General features: G+C 37.3%; 1 protein-coding gene and 1 long non-coding RNA gene across 11 annotated transcripts in view; one reads left to right on the top strand and one right to left on the bottom strand.

Moving 5' to 3' along the window:
• The window catches only part of LOC123616481 (uncharacterized), a 126,094-nt gene that overhangs the window by 27,848 nt on the left and 77,644 nt on the right, over positions 1-20,602 (top strand). The window lies entirely within an intron of this gene.
• Positions 1-20,602, bottom strand: part of EMCN (endomucin) — a 90,867-nt gene that overhangs the window by 3,233 nt on the left and 67,032 nt on the right. For 5 of the 10 annotated variants that reach the window (XM_045515738.2, XM_045515734.2, XM_045515732.2 and 2 more), the window contains 7 exons: positions 18,019-18,111; positions 17,264-17,317; positions 15,298-15,393; positions 11,320-11,344; positions 10,077-10,138; positions 5,791-5,835; positions 4,797-4,870 (listed from right to left, as the gene is read on the bottom strand). In XM_045515738.2, the coding sequence (XP_045371694.2) occupies positions 4,836-4,870; positions 5,791-5,835; positions 10,077-10,138; positions 11,320-11,344; positions 15,298-15,393; positions 17,264-17,317; positions 18,019-18,111 (410 nt within the window). In that variant the 3' untranslated portion in view covers positions 4,797-4,835. Of the gene's footprint in view, positions 1-4,796; positions 4,871-5,790; positions 5,836-10,076; positions 10,139-11,319; positions 11,345-13,194; positions 13,975-15,297; positions 15,394-17,263; positions 17,318-18,018; positions 18,112-20,602 lie in introns of those variants that run through there. The other 5 variants (XM_045515736.2, XM_010953581.3, XM_010953583.3 and 2 more) reach the window with 2 other exon arrangements.

Below are 20,602 nucleotides of genomic sequence, written 5' to 3'. Positions count from 1 at the left end.
CTTTCCCACCTCATCCCTCTTAATACTTGGCCTAGTATCTGCAAGGAGCGAGATCTCTGTCACTTTTTCTTCGAACGGAACCATAATCGTCTGTGGGTGAGTTTCCAAGTGAAGTTAAGAGTTTGCAGCATCGATCAGCTAGGTAAACATCTAGATTTGTTGAGCAGGATAATGCTCATGATGAATATTGCATCAATCATTTTTTTGCAAGATCGGAAACCAATATAGGAACAAACTGGAGTTTTCATCAGCGTGTACTCTACACTGATAATCTTCCTCAAGAAATGGATTTTGCTTGCTTCATTAGTGATTTTATTTATTAGTTGATAGTTTCAATTTGAATCTCCATACCAGTATCAGCGTTTGCTCTCTTTCAGACATTATAATCTCTAAAATTCAGTGTATTGGCTTCAATAATAATAGAGAACTTTATGGTCACTGAATCTCTCACAACCCTAACATTTTATAAATTTATAATTCTTCTAAAAAATTAATGGTCACTTTAACAATAAAGTATCATGTTAGCTTCATTAACCATACTGACAACACTTTATAAACAAAAGAGCACAGTGGTCTTAGGAGAAAAGATCATTCTGTCCTCATTATATAGATGTGAAACCCAGTGCAAAGCATTGCTAAGAAATGCGTTCAGGGTCATGCATTAGGATCAAAAAATAAATCTCTTTTTACTTATGATGTTGTCTTTTCAGCCCTCATTATTTCATTTTAAAATGTAAGAAAAATAATTGAAAAACGAGTTAAGTTCTTCTGGAAGTTTACAAAGATGCTTTTAGATTATCAAGGGTATCATTTAGAAAATAATGGAAGTACAGTGAATTGTACCTGGGAGAAAAATAGAAGTGGGTAACGTTTCACTTTGTTAAGGGTCTGTGGGATGAGACTTTCATACAAGCCAGTGGTCTTGCTGCCCCTTGGTTTTTCATTGAGCTGAAGCGCCCTTCCTTACTTCCTAAGCTGTCAGGTGGCTTGGAACAGGGCTGACCCAGATGTACCAGGTCCCCTCCCTTCTACAGCCCAAATTAGTCTCAGAACATTCAAATGGCTTTCTGTTTAGTCCTAAAATTGTACCCCCTTCCACATTTAACGTTATCTTAGACATGTTTACACGTAATTAAAATTGTCTCAAGAATTACTTTTGTTGGTTGTATAATGTCATCGATTGGCTGAAACATAATTTATTTGAAATTTCCATACCATTAGACATGCTGTTTCTAAATGTTTGCTACCGTTCCTTGTATTTTAATCTTTAATCACATTCAAATAATTTCCTTATGAAAATTTCCTAAAAGTGAAGTTACTAGCTGACAAATGTGAATATTTTAAGTCCCTTAGTTAGTATTACCAAACAGCTCTTCAGAAAGATTAATCCAATTTATATTTTCAAATGCAGCATATGAAATATTTGCTTCACCAGTATTATTTTTTAAAAATAAAAGAAAGAAAGCTCAAGTAAATTGAAGGTTATAACTTTTTTGGTCTTAATTCACATTTTGACTAGTAATAGTATGGGACCTCTTCTCTACTTTTATATTACTATTTCTATTTCATCCTCTATGAATTGTCAGCTCATTTTTAAATTTTCCAATTCGTATAAATGTCTTTGTATATTTAGGATATTAATTAGTTGGCCTCATATTTATGACAAACATTTCCCCAATTTATAATTTGTAATTTTATTTAGGATAAGTTTTTTTAATGTTTGGAAGTTTTAAGTCATGATGTGGTAGAATTCCTGCTTTTACCGTTAAATTTTCTTATATTGTTTCGTGTTTTGAAAATTCTTAATCAGACGTGTAATAAAATCTAACTGATCTTCTTTCTGTTTTTTTACATGCAGTTCTTAATACATTTTCCCTATATAGGTATCATTAGCTAATGTCCTCACTTTCACACTCATTATTACCCGGTTTGTTCAGACCACTTGTTGGCATCAATAAGAAAAGTATGTGCTTGCCTGCTCTACATTTTCACGGAGAAATTCTGGCCTCAGCAGAAGCTCTATGTAATCAAATCAATTCCTTTAGCTATGTTATCCTTGTCACTCCTTGTTATAAGAGAATTAATTTCAGAAGAAGATAACAGACTATTTGCATTGTAAATGGGCACAAATATGTGTAAAAATACATACAGCTAATATATCTCTAATCTTTGATTCCAGTGGCCTTCAAAACATAACACAAGTTGTTTTTGCACTAATAGGCATTTTGAGGGTGCCATCAGCTACTAGCTGGGACCAAAGTGAGTTATACAGGAAAAGTTTAAGCTAAAATAATCATTTTTTTATTCTCAAGAAATCATGGTCCCTAAATTATAGCAATAAATCTACAGTGAAAGGATAATATTTTCTGAAGCTCCTATCAACCTTCCTCCTGTGGACATAAAAGTCTCAGAGATTTTAGAACTAGTTTGATGAATTGCATCAATCATGTCCAGATAGCTGTAAATTTTTTTCTCTAATTATTTTCTTATTTCTTGTGTCTGATTTCATGTTCTCACTAGACAAAGCTTTGCAGCGAGGGCAAGGATCATAGATGAAAAGTATTTTGGAATTCCTGTCTGCACTGCCAAATTACATTAAATATAATATTCTGCACAAAATAGATGATCATTATATGAAGCAGTAAGCATTAAATACATCTAAAAATTTCTACTGAGATGAAAATTTTAAACATGAGTGAATGTTTCTATCAGGGTTTGCTGTTGAGTACAGATCCAAAGACTTCTCAACTTTGTTTTCTCAACTTCTAGTTCTGATAAATACGTTCCTACTTATCCTGAATTTCTGAGTTGATATCTGATTTCTAGCTGATAACCTAGAAAGCAATTACTCACTGGTTACTACATTTAAAGTACAGTGGTTGCTAAGAGAAATATATTGAAAAAGGGTGAGACAAATAGGCAATAGAACTGACAGATGTCAAATGTGCTTCTTCCCATTACTTTCTGATATTTACCCTTCAGAACATCGTTATATAATTCCACAATTACTCAGAAAGGCAACAGAAGCAATTTGCCTCTGCAAATCAAAAGACATGAAATCAGACACTAGGAATATTTTTTTAAAGTACAAAAGCTGAAAGGAAAGGGAGTTGGAGGAAAATTCATTTTGTCCTCGTCTCCTATACAACTCTTCTTTCTTTCTCTTTCCAACTGAACAGAAGACTTTGTCTTTCTCCAAATTGGACAATTAGTCACTAAGATTTGAGCATTCTGATCATCTAGAAAGCATCCTTGTACCAACCACAGGGTTGCAAAGAAACCATAGCTGGTATGGAAGGAGGCTTTCCATGCACTAGGGAGGGCTGAACCACAAGTCTCCATGAATTTCTCAAACTTCTCTGCTTCTTGACTCTTGCATCTGAGAGTCCTTTGCAAAAGGACAGGCAAACTTCCCGATTCCTCTCATCCTAACCCACCCCTTGCTGGCTGGAGAAGGATGAAATTCTGACACTGATGCATATGTCTGGATGACACACACCCCTTTGTCTGTGTCTCCGCTCCTTGTCAGAGAAGTGTGGCTGGCATCACTTACTCAACAGACACTCGCTGAGTATCGGTGACAGCGCTGCATTAGTGCTGGGAAGTAGGCGTGGGCAGTGGACATAGCAGTGATATTCCTCCCACTGGACACTACCCAGCATGACTACCATTGTGGTCAGGCCAATTCTTGGCATATACCTATTTATTTGTTCTTTTGCCTTTTTACTATTAGTTGCCAAAGGCTACATTTTCCTGCAGGTTCTAAAAATTACCAAACGCTAATTGGGAGGGCACTTATTCAATGCTTCTTGTGAAAACTAAATTAAAGTCGGAAGGAAATTTTCTTACCCAATTCTAGGAAAGCAAAAGACAATCGCATGCTGAGCTGGGAAGGGTAATTCCCGCAGGCCTGAAATTGGCCTGACTGTTGTACTGAAATAAGACATGCACCTACATTGCACTGACTCCTGGTCAAAGTGTGGAACCTGCAGAATAACAGTTGCTGCAGAAAACCAGTATCCCAAGTTTTGAGCAGTTTTAATTATTTATTGATCAGCAATAATTGTAATGAGATTGATCACTTTGCATCTGCTCTCACTGAGACACCTGGAGGGCTCTGTCACTCATGCAGTTATATAGCTGGAATATGCCTATGTGACTATCTGGGTACAAGAAACCCTAGTGGAGAGCGTACATTGGATCACCTTGTTTGAGGTACTCTGTGCACACACCCATGGTTCCCGGTCCCAGAGAGAGAGCACATCCCAGTACGGTCCTTAGCGGGGAGGACAACTGGCCCTCCTACCTGGCATCCCTGGACCCCTCGCCCCGAGCCAGCCTTTGGCTGTGACACACATCCTTACTTTAATGCAGCTGCTGCATCATACTCTCTTCCTGCAATAAACTGCAAGTTTGTCAGCACTGACATTTTGGGTCCTGCGAGTCTTCCTCAGCAACAGAACCCTGTCTAACTGCCACTGTTAGTTAGTGTGTGTACTGACCCAGGCAGAGGCAAACTGCATCTGTGAGAAAACATTACCAACAGGAAGAAAGAGCGAACTGTATCATTCCTGAGGTAGGCAGGGCAACTGGAAGAATCTGCTACAGCCCCCAAGACACTCATTTCTCTGGCAAGTCTTAGAGTTTGTTTTTCAGACAAATGGAAAATGATGGTTTCACTGACACAAGCCATTAACTTTTCAGCTTTTAAAATCTTTAAAAAATAATCTGAGCTGCAGCAAGCTAACAAAACAGATATTAATGAGCATCTCAGTGAATGAAATTAGAAAACTTACATATTTATTGCCCAGGTGTGGGGAGGATTCATCAAGCTGTCAGTTCTTGGTTTTTCCTTGTGCTGAATGCTCACCTAAAAGCAGAAGATACATTTGGATCTATAAGCTCAGAGAGTGAATAAGGATGAAAATAAAGTTTCTTGGCTTGTTTTTTGTTTTTCAACGGAAGTCTAATTTTCCTTCCAGAATGTCATTAGAACCGCAGTTTACGTCTTGGTATTGCCTGGAAATTGTTCACCAAGATTTATGAGCTTTTTTCAGCCATTGTTTGTTTTCACCCTAGAGGAGCAATGCTTACTCACTCCCTGGGAGTAGGGGGTGTGAGTTGGGAGGTGAAAACAAGGGAGGCCCCTAGGGAATGAGTTATTGACTTTTGCTTGTTCTAGGAGCTGGCTCTGCCTAAGCAGAGCTATGTCATATATTGGAAGTGCCATTTTATCAGGAAGACGTTCTAGGTACCTCTGTTGAATTAATTCAGTGAGAGTTTCGTGAAAATAAATGTATAGGTCAACACAAATACTTTGGTGACATACAAAACAGCCCAGGGACCATTACAATAACAGCTATTCCATCATCCAATCTAAAGATAAATATTAACTGAGGATGATGGGAAGCTGGGAGACCCCAAGCATTCTTCCATTCTCCTGGATTTGTGGTCACAGCATTTCCCATTACCTGTGTCTTTCAGGTAGATTCAAGTATCAACATCAGCCACATGATATAAAAACATCAGGGGTCAAAGTCTCCAGCTTTGAGAATAAATGTCATCGTTTTGCTCCAGCTTTTATCTGCCAGTTAGGAAACCAGTCTTCTGGGGACTCCACTGATCTCACCTATCACCTGCATGGTCCTGGCGATACTAAGCAGTGCTGGAGACCTGTGAGGACAACCCCAGGACTCCCCTTCAAGAGCTCCTTAGGTCTTGTGCCCTGAGGAATGCCAAGCACGGAGCACAGCCCTCACAGCCCCTGCCCCAGCACAGCCCTCTGCTCACTATTGTGTATTTTGCAAAAGGCACAGCACCTCCTGGAATCCATGGCTGTAAAGTACAGGAATGAGAAGTAAAAAAAAAAAAAAAAAAAGAGAGAAAGAAAGAAATATTTATTGAACCGCTTCTGTCTGCCAGAAGTCATGCAAAGCAAACCATATGAAAATCATTACAATTCTTAATATCTCCCTTAATATCTTCTAAAGTCTGTCTAACTGGGAACAGAAAATGTGGAAAGATTCAAAAATCATAAGATTCCAATAAGAGTTACAATAATGATACATGGTAAAAGCAAGCAAAATACATATAGGCGTAGAACAAAACAACTGGAAGGAAATACACCAAATGCCAATACTGATCCTATCACGGTTGTCTCTCATATGTAATTTTTAATTCTATTCTCTATTTTTCTTTATTCTCCCTTATGCATCATGTGACCAAATACTAAAATGGCAGTTTAAGCCATGAAGAGATATTACAGGGCAGTGATGCATGTTGACTTGCCAAACCAACAATAAGAGGCGAGAAAGACCATGGACATTTGGGACAGTCAGGGAAGCCTGGTGTAAATGCAGAGACTGAGTCCAGTATTGAAGGACTGAGAAGACAGAATCTATGTATGGCTTTCTAAATCTATGAATCCTTGGCTTATCTTTATACTTCAGTTCATTTCTAGTTGTTAATGAACTTTTATTTGTAAAAATAAACAAAAAACCTGTACATTTATGAGTAATTACCATAATACACTAATTAGTATTAGTATCCTAATAATATATGAATAATGTTTAATGACCAGCTAGGAGGGGGAGGTGGGAGTGACGAAGGGGATCAACGCACTGTCCCCTCCTTCAGGGGCGCTTGAGGTCAGTGAGGAAGACGGGGGATAGGAGATGAGTGAGACCTGGGGAAAATATGTTATTAAGTGCTTCGGAAATTGAGCAAGAGAAGGCTGGTACATCACAGAAGGCCTTGTAGACATGCTAAAGTATTTGCACTTAATCTAAGGTAACGCAAACTAATCAGAGTTTTCCAATCAGAGGAAAATTATAATGAATTCAGATCTGCTTTTTTCTTTTTCTAAGTAGTGCAAAATCAAATAGTGCTTTAAAATTAAATTCAGTGATACCATGTTTTCTTTCTTTTGTGGAATCATGTATTCCTTAATTTCGACTAGTTTCTTTCATAATTGTTATAGCCTTACATGTTAAAATGAGATAATGTCTATTAACTTTCTGAGATGTGCAGGTGGGAATTACGTTTAAAATGCATCATGTCACATGCATATTTTGCAGTCAATCATTGTGATGTTTAACTTGGCAAGATTTCTCACTAAACCTTAATGAGATCTTACATGTTCTCACAAAGGACTCCTTGATCTGCTATTTTTGGCGCTCATTTTTTTCTGGAAACACATTCTTGTTTATAGCCTAGAAGGCTTTCTCTTTTACCTTAAAGAAAGCTTCCAATTGAAATAATCACATTTTAAACATTTATGGGCTACATTTTTAACAGAAGGACTTTCTTGAGAGAGAACATATTTAGAGGAAGCAGGAAGTGTGCGTGGTTGAATATCATGGCCAGTCAGAGAAGGAGGAGGATTTGGGGCAAGGAACTGCCTTATCAGGAGAAAATATTGAGAACAATAATCATTACTCATAAAGGCTTGTAAAACCCAGAAAAGTTAGCATCCTCTGGCATTCCACCTGAAGGTAGGTTTCTGCAGAGCTCTGTTTCCTTGGAGATATGGTTTATTGACCTCTAAAATGGCAAAATTTATTTTGAGATATAAGACCAGAGTTTATATATTGAAGTACTGACCAATCCAATGAATTCTTAAGACCACTGAAGCTCAAATGTCATGTTGTTACCCACTTCAGTATATTAATTAACACTGTGTTTCTTAGGCCAAGCAGCAGCTAACATAAAATGTAACAATCACCAATTCTGAGTGGTGGGTAGTCACACATTTGTTCTATCAAATTCTTTTCTGTATTTTTTAACTGTTTAAAAAATTTATATAGGAGATAATAGAAATTTGGGCTAAATCTGTAAACTTATATAAAACCTCATTTCAGATTTATTCTAGTTGTATTTTAGGAAAGACGCCACTAGTAGGATGTTTAAGTAAAAATATTTCTAATAATGTAACTTCTGTTGCGTGTGGTGAGCCTAGTTTTATAAAGAAAGCACGTTTGAATAAGTTTTGAAAGACGGTGGGAAGAGATTTGATTGCATGTGTTTTAGGAGTCAATAAGTCCTGTTAATGGCGGACAGACTTTAACAAAGACTGTGGTAGTACAAAGGGCATTTGGAGTTCATTATATTTGAGATGATTAACTCTAGGCTATTGAAATCAACTCCGAATCACCAATCTCAGTTTTGCCCTATAACCAAATATTTTCTATGTTAATCAGCTAGGTTGACCTTTGAGAGGTTATTTCATTAAAAGAGATGTGCTTCCTAATTTAAGGTTGGCAGAAATAGAAGTACCAGAGACTAGATCTTACTATTTCAATAATAATATTTCTTCCTTAGACCTGTGACCTGAAAAGTTACTTATGAAGAAAAGGAAGTTTGGAGAGTTAAGAGTCTTAATCATCCCACCACGATTTATCCACTTACTACTGTAGTTACTATGAGAGTGGGAGATGGAATTAATCTTACATACAATTTGCCTTAGGCCTTAATGAAGAATCAGATACCACATGTGCAACCAAGAAATACAAGGTTCCCTGGGGATTTTCCCTCCTGGAAGCCTCAATTGTCATTTCCCTGGGAGAAGCAGGTGGTGGAGCAAATGATCCTGGTCCCAGCCCCCTCCTCACAAGGAGACCAAGGGGCTCCTATGCAGAGGCTTCCAAACCACAGCTTGGAGAGCCCCAGAGGCTGCTGTATGTTTAATGAAATTTCCAAGGGAATAAAGGACAGTGCATGAAATCACTGTGACGCTGCTTTACAAGCTACAGGCAGACTCAGAACTTTCCTTGATAAACGGTGGAGTCACACTCAGGGTCCTTCATGAGCTTACTCGAGACTAGTTCACATTTAGCCTGACCAGTAGAATAGACTTGGCTGCTTAGTCAAGGCTGGAAAATAGCCAGGGGACACAGGTGAGTGGTCTCTGATTATTCTATGGGCGAATTTTACTGTTTTGTTCATTCAGATGGTTATATTCAGGAGAACAGTGGGGGAATAAAGAAATGTGTACATCAAAGAACAGAAGAGATACAAGGATGAAAGCCTCTCAAAGGAAAATGGCTCATGTGAGGGGTTTGGCCATGTCTGAAGATTTTGGATGCTCTTGCTTTTCAACTCTTCTGTTTGTCTGTTGTACTTTGTTTGAGTTGGAATTTCCTACCTGAAATTGGGACCACATTCAGCCTTTGACATCTTGCTCTTGAATTGGGACTATATTTATAACCTTATATTTTACAAAATTGTTTTTTGCAACATATTTATAATGTCATTTATCATTCAATAGTTCTCACTTTACATAACATGTGTTCTGAGACTATGTTGTTTAGGTAAAATTGAGAGGGCAGAATACTTTAAGTGTTTTTATTGTCACCTGATATTTAAATTAGAGCTACATGGATTGTTTTGTAAAACTAATTATTACTTTGTATTTATCTATTTTTTCAAATTGATGTTTTAAATACTTGGTCTACTCAAAATGAAAAAAGTAATCTACTTTTTTAATATTTAAAAGCTATCTAGCCTCTCATTTTTCATCGCCCTTGGTATAAATATAACTCATACAACCATATCTATATTTTGAAAACTTTTACATTTCAAACCAAACAAAATCAAAACCTAAGAAGTTGGAAAAAAGAAGTATAAATTTTTCCAACAGGAAATTATGTTTTGTTCTTACTGAGAAGTTCAATTAAAATTATATGAAATGGTGTAAAATATGATTTACATTTTATATGATGAATCCTGGTTCCATTCGACTATATAGTCATTACCAAAAATGAAACAAATCCACAGCAATAATAAAATTTTAAAAACCCTGTAGCATATAATTTTTTATGCCACTACTGCAGAATAGAAATGCCTCGTCACCACCCATTCTTTAGAACATATCTATACTCAACCTCTGAAAGCCACAGTCTAACAGTCTTACCAAAAATAATATTTCCTTTCCTTCATAGGAGAATTTTCTATTTCTTGGGGGTTAATAATCAACTATTTCTAAGAAGTTATGCTTTTTGGTTATGTTCACATGAGCAAAATCCAAGTTAGATTTTGAAATAACCATTTTTCATCTAATCAACAATCTGGGAGCTTACCAGACTCATGAGAAATTGTCTTAACAGTGAGAAGCTTCACACTCTCTTTATCGGACTGAGGCCTATTTGGAACAGAAAACGTTTGAGTTAACACCACAGTAATTAGCATTACATATCTGTAAAAGAAAGTAAACATGATATAAACAGAAAGAAGAAAATACACATGCATAGATGTATATTGTTTTATGTGTTTCTACAGCAAAATCTGTGTCTCTTCACATACAAACTCACAGACACTTTTACAGCAATTTCACTTCTGGAATCAAGCCAATAAACCTCTGTCATTCTGTTCCAGTGATGATCATCAGATAAATTCAACATCAAGATGCGTCACATGAAACACCTGTCACAAGCTCCATGTTGCACATGCCCCCAGTTCTGTGAATTGTGAAGGGGAAGATACAGAAATATCTCCAAAGCTTTTGGACTGATGCTGAGTTCTGGGGACATTCGTTTTCATGAGGTCATGATACTGCAGGGTAGTGTCTGAACTGTCTATTTTAATTAAGACCTCCCATCTATCCCTTCTCTGATTGGAAATAGTTTCAAACCCCAATTCCTCTCCTTGGGCATCTCAGGAACCTCTACTTTTAATTAAGAAGGGTAGGTGATGTAGGGGCATTTTCTTAAAGTTCACAATCCAATGAACACACATGAACACCCATAAAAAGGCAGGCTACAAAGTCAGGTCAACACAGAAAAGTTAACCACAGAATGTGGTTTTGACATTAAAATATTTTGTCTGTGCAGCACCTTGAGTGTAACAGTTGGCTGGAGTGCTAACAACTGTTTTACGTGTTTTAATAAAGTCAAAGCAGAGAAACCATCTGCTGTTAAAGGAAAGCCATCCAGAGCCGTATCAAGGTGCAGCCATGATTCTTCCCAAATTGTGAGAAACATATTGAGATTTTCAATAGGAAAACTATTTTAAAACTCTAAATATGTATTCTATGAATTTTCCCTCGTGGTTATAGCCATTCCTCTATCTTCCATTTCAACGTTTGATTTCTGATTTTACGACTTCACTCAAGCTTAAGAGCAATCTTCGCTTTTAGTTGGAATTTCTCTGTTGAATAGAGAGAGCTCTCTGATAATAGTTAACCAAATGCTGTATGTCGTGCTTTCTACACAAATATTTTAAGAAACAAAAGAAAAGGTATGAGTAGAGTATCAATACTTTTCCCTATGTAAACAATAGGGTCAGAGTTTCTAGGGGAAACAACAGAAATGTGGCATTACTTACTGGTCATTTCCATTTTCCGGGGTGCCTAGGAGAGGAGGGAACTGTTACTAGAGTTGCAGGGAGCTTGGCCACAAAAAAATTTAAGACCCCTGCCCCTTTCTGTGCAAAGATGTTTCTAAAGCCAATTTTTAACTTATTCTCTCCCCGCACCCCACGTCCCGTTGACCATTTTCTCAGACATGGTTACTACTCCTTCTTCAGTCTCAGCTAGCACATTCACGGTTCAGTCTCAGCTAGACCAACCCCACTGAACTTGGCTCTGGACGAATTTTAATCTTATCATTTCATATTGCTGTGTGAAACTATTATCTGTGATCGCACATCCTGCAGACACCAGAAAATGTCTCAGCTTATTTCAGTATCTCTGAAAAAAAAAATTCTCCTTAAAGTATCAAATTACCTTTATAACAGAGAATTGAATTTTTGGCTTTTCTTTATATGTTGCTCTCTCTGGGGACACAAATCACTGTATTTATGGTGCACCACGATGCAGATATTGCTTCTAATTGCATCTGAAGCTCAAGGATTCAGCCTCTCAAAAGAGCCCTGCAAAATGTCCATGAAGCTGCTAACTGCAACTAATCTTCCATCTGCTTTGCCGGCCTGCTCCACGAGGGTCAGGTAGGAAGCAAGTTGGGCTTAGAGCGGGAACTCAGAACGATTCATTCTGCTCGAGAGCATGGCCTCTTGGGAGCAGACCTGGTGGTCAAACCTTATATGAATCTGTGGCCTGTTAGGCAAAATATGTAATGTAATCACTTAAGGTTCCTTGCTTGGTTCCGGATTTTGTTGTAGTTTTATTCCATTGCTACTCACTTCCTATCTCTTGGATATCCTTTCATCTCTAATCTGTCTTCTGTTATCAGGATATGCCCTTTGAATATAATTCTCCTGTCTTTGCCTACCATTGTTTTATAAAGACCTTGATCTCCACTAATGTTTTGGCTACTTCTACTTCTGTCCCCTTGGCAAAGATGCTCCAACATGAATCTTAATCCCTTGAGTTTAATTCATGGCACCATATGCTGTTCACCAACTAGATCTAAGCTCATCTTCCCTACCATCAGTACAGTTTTAACAGCATTTTAAAATTTCCATTATAAGTGTTATATATGATACCACATGTGATGCTCATAGCTCTGTTTTAGAATGAGTTGATATTTTTTTATGCCTTTATTATTTTCCTTAGAATACTATGAGTTCATTAGCAGATATGCATACTAACAGACGACTTTCTGCGTATTTGCCATTCTCATTTGAGTTAAAGCTCAGACTACTGTCAGCATTATCCAGATAAGCTTGTTTTCATACCAAAACCTCTGATTCGTGTTGGCTTCCAGAGAGCAGAGTGGGTTTACAAATTTTCCGAACTTAATGAAGTCTCACCCACATACCTGAAGAACGATTAATTGTGGTGTTTAATGGTGCTAGTTTAATGATAACAATACTGTAAATTCTGTTTAGAAAACCAGGTTGACAACAATCAAATAGATTTGGTTAATTGTACGATTGTCAAACTTGGCTATAAAGTATTTTATGCCTTCAGAATAACTCTCCATAGTGGTGGGGATTGTACACTTTTTTTCCTGCATGATCCAGTTCATCCATAAAGTCCTCTTTCATAGAAAATGTCAGCTTTTCAGATAACTTACTTGCAAATCATCCTAAGCAAAGCAGTTTTTCACTCCAGGGTATTCTTACAAATGAATTTAACCCACTAATTTTTTCCCTACCCTCGATACTCAACACCCACTGGCTTCCACTTGCTTGGTTGGTTGCCCATAGAAGATAGTACTGGTGGTTTAGAAACATAGAGAAATTAAACTGATTTGTAAAAATGCTATTTCCCCCCTGGAAACTGAGTGAGGAAACATATTTCAGACATTATTAAGAAGTTTATTCACTAACTCCCAAAGGGAAAGACATTGATTTGTTTTCCTCTTATTTTCCACCAAAAGTAAAATGAACACTGCTGTTTCCATCTTATCACTTTGCCTTGCACTGTCGGGCTCACGCGCTAATGGTCTCTGGCCTCGGGAACAGTGTTCGTTAGTGTCCTGGGGGCACACTGTCCACGGGGTAACAAAGAAGAGCGTGGCTTATGTATCTTGTAAAAATAATTGATTTTTATTTTAATAGTATATGAGGCTTAGAGTTCAGTCAGTGAAATAATTAGAATTAAAGTGAGGAAAAAGATTCTGTTTTACTGAAAATTTAAAAAAAAATTGACTCAACAAGCATATCATAAGGCTCTGCTATATACTGTGCACAAAGCAATGTGAACGACACATAGTTTGGGACTTGGAGGGGCCACCTGATGGGATGGACGGAAGGTCTGTGTCCCCCTACAATTCATAATGTTGAACCTTGACACCCAATGTGATGGTATTAGGATGCCGGACCTTTGGAAAATGATTAGGTCATGAGAGGCGAGTCCTCATGAATGGGCTTAGTGCCCTGATAAAAGAGACCCCAGAGAGTTCTCTAGTCCCTTCTGCCATGTGAAGACACAGGCGGATCTAAAAACCAGGAAGACAGCGTTCATCAGACATTGGATCTGATGCTGCCTTGATTGAACTTCTCAGTCTCCCGAACTGTGAGAAATAGATGCTGGTTGTTTGAGCCACCCGGCTGCGGCATTTTTGTTGTAGCAACCTAAACAGAAAAAGATGTTCAACTTGCAGGGAAAGCAGGTATATGGAGACATCCCTATACTATAGTGTGATGAAAAATATCATTAAATTCTGTAAAATTAGACATACAAGAACACACCACTCTGCTTAAAGAGATGGTGTGTTAAAAATATACATTAAATTTGCTTTTAAGCCAGATCTTAATGGATACGTAGGAGATGAGGTGTGTTATGAAAGTTAAGTCGTGGGTAGGACATTCTAGGAGAAGGAATGACCTGGATGAAGGCACGGATACACAGCACTACAAAATACAGCCAAGAAGGTGGCTGAAATGGAAAGATGATTGGAGTTTAAGACAACACAGAGGAGTGCTGAGTCATGGGAACTAAATGGGGATTCAGATGAAGCATCAAGTAAAAAGAGAACTCAAGTTCCTAGAACAAAAAAATAAAGACTGAAAGAAATCTGAATAACATAGGAACTTTAGTTAATAATTTTGGTTAATTCATTGTGACAAACATAACATACTAACGTAAGATGTTAATAATAAGGATATGTGGGAACTCTCTGTAACTATCTTCACAATTTTTCTGTAAATCTAAAAAAACTATCTTAAAATGTAAAAGTTTATTTTGGACAAGTCTTGAAAATATAATGCCATTATGGGAACCAAAAATATTCAAGAGGCAGGGAGAAGAAGATGACACAGCAAAAAGAAGAAAATGAAGACTGAGGGTGTTAAATGAAAGAAGAAAGGCTTTTGGACGCTAATGGAGAGATTAAGGAGGATAATAAAGAATTGTCAAACTGGAATCCCTCTAAAAATTGCAATTGTGTTCAATCCCGAGGAACCGATTCAATCAGCAGAACATACAGTCATGGAAGACACCTTCATTGGAAGGAAGCTGTGCCTCCCAGGAGGGAAATCGGTCACAAAACACTCTTCAAATCATGGGTCCCTAAGTGAAATCCTCAGCAATACTTGCCTTCATTCTCTGTTACATGGAAATGGAACAAATCTTAACTGTAGCTAAGACATGTCATTTTATGGCTTCTTTTCTACCGTATTTCCCCGACCACCCCACAAAACGAGGGCTATTTCATTAAAAAGAGCTTGTCCATGTTTGATCATATCTGCCACTAGTAGTTAATTCCTGTTCCTTACATTCACCAGCGTTCACTGGATTTCTCTGCCCCTCTTCCTCTATTTCTGTGATCAAGCAGTACAGCATTTGGTTTCTGTGTGTAATTCCTCTCTCCCTTTAAGAGTGTAAATTCAGGTTTAGACTGAGCATGTTTATTCTCTTGTTAGGAAAACAAAATGAAACAAAACACTGTTACCTACCTGGGTCTGTCTTCCAGCACATTCGATACAAACCCACCAGGACAAAGACTGAAAGTGTTATGACAATCAAAGCAATAACCACAGGCAAAATAATACCTAAAAAGTATTGGAGACATTGTCAGTTAGAGTGGCTACTGAATTTCACAACAAATAGTTTATGAACTGAGCAAAAGCATTCATGCTTCCTTTCTTCTTTAAACATCATTCTTATTACAGACTTTATATTTTAGATGAAGAAGATGCGTCCGATTGCTCTAGTTGTCATTTCTGATATATCCACTTGATGTCAGTCTTGTAGCCCTTCTAAAATAAAACTCCAGCCCTAAGGAAGGCAGCTCCCACCTTCCTGGAGACTGGAGGAATGAGGAGATGGGAGACTGGCCAGGCAGATGTCCTCTAGAACTATGGTCAGACCCACATGCACACTTTATATTCTCTACTGCTTTATAATGAAGTTACTAACATATCTGTATTTGAATCTGTATCTGTATATCTTGGATGAAGGCAGTCAAAAGGCACAAACTTTCAATTATAAGATAAATAAGTTCTAGGGATATAACGTACAACTTGATAAATATAATTAACACTGTTGTATATTATATGTGAAAGTTGTTAAGAGAGTAAATCCTGAGTTCTCATCACAAGAACATTTTTTCTATTTCACTAATTTTGTATCTATGTGAGATAATGATATGTGCACTAAACTTACTGTGATAAGTTTCATGATGTAAGTCAAACCATTATGCTGTACACCTTAAATGTATATAGTGCTGTGTGTCAATTATATCTCAATAAAAATGGAAAAAAATATATCCCCTACTGGCCCTATTGGCAATGTTCTAGTCATAAAGCTTGCTTCCTAAAAAATTCATAGATACCTTTCTGTAATACTATCCTAAAACTCTAAAAAGGCACACAGTATCATAAATGGATATAAATGGCTATCACCATGGATTTAATTTCTAAACATGAACAACATGGTCCAAGAAAGATAAGCATGTGTGTGTTTGTGAATACCTGCTTGGGGGAGTGGTGTTGATGCAGTAATTAGAGTTAGTTTTTCCTGTTCTTATTAAGAGGAGGGTTTTGCTGTTTGTTTATTTTAGCATCTGCCTTCTTTTCTAACAATCGTAGTCCAGGTTAAAACAAGAGTGATGAGAGGAGAAAGCTGCCATCGGGACGTAAGGAGAGACACAGACGTTAAGGTTCCCATTTAGTCGGGTAGTCTCCTCCGCTTGCTTGTTCTCCTTAAGTTTATCAGGGGTTGAGAACAGCTATCCAGTTCATTTGTTGGGTGGTTTACACTTCCACTCTCATGGGTAAGAGTTTGTTTTAGTTATGTCCTGCTGGGTGCACATTAGACCTTGGTGAGATCATTAGTGCCTCCCAAAATGAAGATGCCATGAATCAGCAGGTCAGTACATGCAATGTTGACTTACTGAATGTAATGACTTTACCTAAACCTAAGATAATCTTTTATCATCACAGCTTCCTGTATATTCATCACATTCTTAATTTCCAGGGAAATTATGAATATTCTCTATTCAATCCTAGTGTACGCAGTGTGTTGTATAACACATGCTCTTGCTAAAATGGAACACTTCTTAAAAAGCCATTTTTAACATTAAGGTAAAGTCCTATAATGGTGATAATTCATTTTTATGGAGATCTTTCTACCTGTGCACTTTGGCTTATCTAAGACTAGTCCCATCAATTTACCTTGACCCCTGGTGGTAATCGCTGAGCACTAAGGTAAGAAATAAAAAATCCCCAAAGTGTACTCATTAAAACCAGACTCAACAGGAGGAAATTTTCAAAGCAGGTGGTAGTTATATAGGATTATAATGGGATTGCAGGTTCAGTAAAGTTGAAAAAGGCTGTCTATGATTGACTCCTTTCCCGTATTGACAACATTCAGACATTCTGCAGATCTACTGCCACGAATGAAGGTATGTCTGTTACTCACTGGAATAAGAGGGGTTGGCTGAAGACGCGCTTGCATTTTTTCCATTCTCAGAACCTATTGGTGAAAGAAAAGAAAGAAATCGAGAAAGAAAGAAAGAAATCGAGAAAGAAATCGAGAAATCGAGAAAGAAATCGAGAAATCGAGAAAGAAATCGAGAAAGAAAGAAATCGAGAAAGAAAGAAATCGAGAAAGAAAGAAAGAAAGAAAGAAAGAAAGAAAGAAAGAAAGAAAGGAAGAAAGAAAGAAAGAAAGGAAGAAAGAAAGAAAGAAAGGAAGGAAGAAAGAAAGAAAGGAAGGAAGAAAGAAAGGAAGGAAGAAAGAAAGGAAGAAAGAAAGAAAGGGAGAAAGAAGTAAACCTTTGGTTAATGAGTACCAATCCTTACAATCTTCCCCACACCTCTCCACTCCTCATTTATATGGGCGTCTGAGATCTATAGCTATGAAGCTTCAAAGTGAAAACATTTTGTCTGAAAGAGCTCTGTTTTGTGAATCAAGAATGGCAGGGAGTGAACATACACAATCTGATGTGTGTGGACACGTGCATATACCCATGATACCAGCACCACAATCAAGGTAGTAGACATAGCTGTCACCCCCAAAAGTTTCCTCTTGTCCCCTCCCTTTTTTGTGGATGTGCAGTTTTTTTTGTATATCAATTATACTTCAATAAGCTGTTTTTTTTTAGACTGGTGGGATTTTCTTGGTGAGAAGGGTTAAGTGAAGCAAGTTTCCACTCATGCACACAGAAGCCATACTTTGAGACGGTGAGATGTTTTCTGGAATTACTGGTGTTGAGGTTAATGAACTGGTTTGGAGAGGTGATGATGCATCTGGTGGTGAGATGTTAACTGTAAGAAAATGATAAATATAGAGTCAGATTATAGTATTTACTCTTCTTACTGAGTTTTTTTGCAGATTCAAACAGCTTGCATTTCTGAAGATCTGTAAAAACTGTTTATTGTTGAATAATGAGGTATATATTATTATACACTAAATCGTGAGTTCATCTATCTCCTCCTGTAGAGATGATTAAATTTGGAATCACAAAACTTTGGTATTAGTATTATAGCTTCAAGAACTGGCCAGAAAACTTGAGTAAGTTTCTCATTTACTACTCTAGCAAAAGCCTGTATCACCTACCGCACAAGACTCTTTACAGGATGCAAATCTGTGCAAAATCATTATTTACATTTTAGCTATTACAACTTTGGGTGATAGTGATTTTTAATCATACATATTTAAATGGACATAAATGCACTGGACTTTATATTTATATTGTTTCTTAGTGGTTAAAGAGAAAGATTACAAATGAGGCTTTGTTTGGAAGAATTAGGAGGAAAATCAAAGAAGGTCCATTTATTTTCATCTTTGATGGTCAGCAGTGATTTGTACTTGTGTGCCTTCTCTAGAGTAACAGCTGCTTGGCTGCATTTTCACCACTGTCCATGCTCTTTTTTTGCACGGAAAATGTTAATTTTAAATGTATTATTATTGTTTGTGTGCTTCAGTCAACATTTGCCATCTTCAAGAAGGACTAAAAGAAAAAAATAAATAAAAATTTATTATTCTAAATTCATAAATCTCAACACATTTCAAAGAAATATAAATAATTACATATTTTCTAAGTGTACAGCATTTATTCTTGTGAACCTGGGATCAAATGTAGTTTGTATTTAGAAAAATTTTTGGAAAACCATTCTCTTTTTCTTGAAGTATGAAGTAATATCTTTTCATCACGCTTGTTTGCCTTGTCTCATCACTGAATTGCAGGTTCTTGGAGTGTGAGGGCTGTAACTCCCACCACCTACCACATGAAGCTCTGACCACCGTGGGTGTGCAGTAAAATGTAGCCGACTGCTTGGCTGAACAAAGAGCTATCTCTTATAAACACAGCCCCCTTAGGAGTATTAAGGCCATGCATAATTGCATGGAAGAAATTGATACTGCTTCTGGCTGCCTTAGATCTTTCCTTCCTTGCCACCCACAGCCCAGCGCGCACTGCATGCTTATGCATTTTTGACATCTGTGGGGGAAGAATACTGTTAAGAGACTGTACCGTTCTTGCCATGCAAGAGATCTGTGGGAGGAAGCTAGATATATGCCCATAAGAACAAAGAAAAATGTCAGGCTAGTGCACGAAGCAGGCAGAAAAAGGAAACTTAAATACAAGAGTGGGAACTAACTGAAACCTTGGTCCTTAGCTGCTGATTCCAGTGTCAAATGTTCTAGTGAGGATGAATGTTCTTTTGGTTGTGTCGGTAGAGTATGAGACGGCTGATTAAATAACCAATGGCATTAATCCCCCTGGGCTTTCCCAGGGGTTCGTCCTCAAGGCTCCACACTGCACCTTATAACCTTCTTGTAGGCTAGGCGGCAGCTACAGTTCTGAGTATCATCTATCTGGTTCAGATGAATCTCCAAGTTTTCCTCCTTAAAACGTGTTGACTGTCGTGTGCCAACTGTTATTGCTCAGGATCCAGAGGCAGGCAGTAGAATTAACCCTCCTTAACAAAGGAATTACTGGCTCCTTGAAACAGACTTAATTTTTTGTTTCTTTTAACCTCAGCCTCCAGTTAATAAATCATTTCAGAATTCAGTACACACACACCCACACATGCACACAATTCACTTCTATTACATTTAATGCCTTCTGGTGTTCTCTTTCCTATCCTCTTTAATTTTTTAAAAATACTGTTTATGATCCACTAATGGGAATTAACTTACAGTTTGAGAAACCCTGTCCATTAGCATGATCATATTGATGAAATTACAGGTCTTGGCTGAATTCATAAATTGTGAGCTTAATGTGATTCTTTCTGTGGCTAAGATAGAGGATCCATGCCACGATCTGTGGATTTCACTGAGACTCTACTGTCCTACATTATTACTAAAGCATCCTTGGCAGAAAAGGTACAGGAGAGGAACAGTGGATGGTCAAGTGCATGATTCGGAAGACTGAGTACCTGGACTCTAGCATTTATTTGCTGTGGCATCTTGGGCAAGTCACTTATGCAATTTGTGTCTGAGTTCCCATATCTACAAATAGTGATTACAATTATTCCACGTCACAGTGTTGTAGTGAAAATTAAATGAGTAAAAATAAATTTGAATTGCTTAGAACAGTTCTTGATACTATATGTTTGTATTATACGATTATAAAATTATAATATGTTATGTTATATTAATATACTATATTACTTTATAATAACATTCTAAGATTGTATTGTGATTAGGCACCTAGAAAGTTGTACCTTTCAACTAAAGTCAACTTATCCTCCGTCCTCAAATATTCTAAATGTAAAGATAAATGAGCAGACATTTCAGCCACGTACATGTTTT

The sequence above is a fragment of the Camelus bactrianus genome, chromosome 2 (assembly GCF_048773025.1).
Source record: "Camelus bactrianus isolate YW-2024 breed Bactrian camel chromosome 2, ASM4877302v1, whole genome shotgun sequence".
In the NCBI taxonomy this organism is placed as follows: Eukaryota; Metazoa; Chordata; class Mammalia; order Artiodactyla; family Camelidae; genus Camelus; species Camelus bactrianus.
This window is presented reverse-complemented; position numbering and strand designations above follow the sequence as displayed.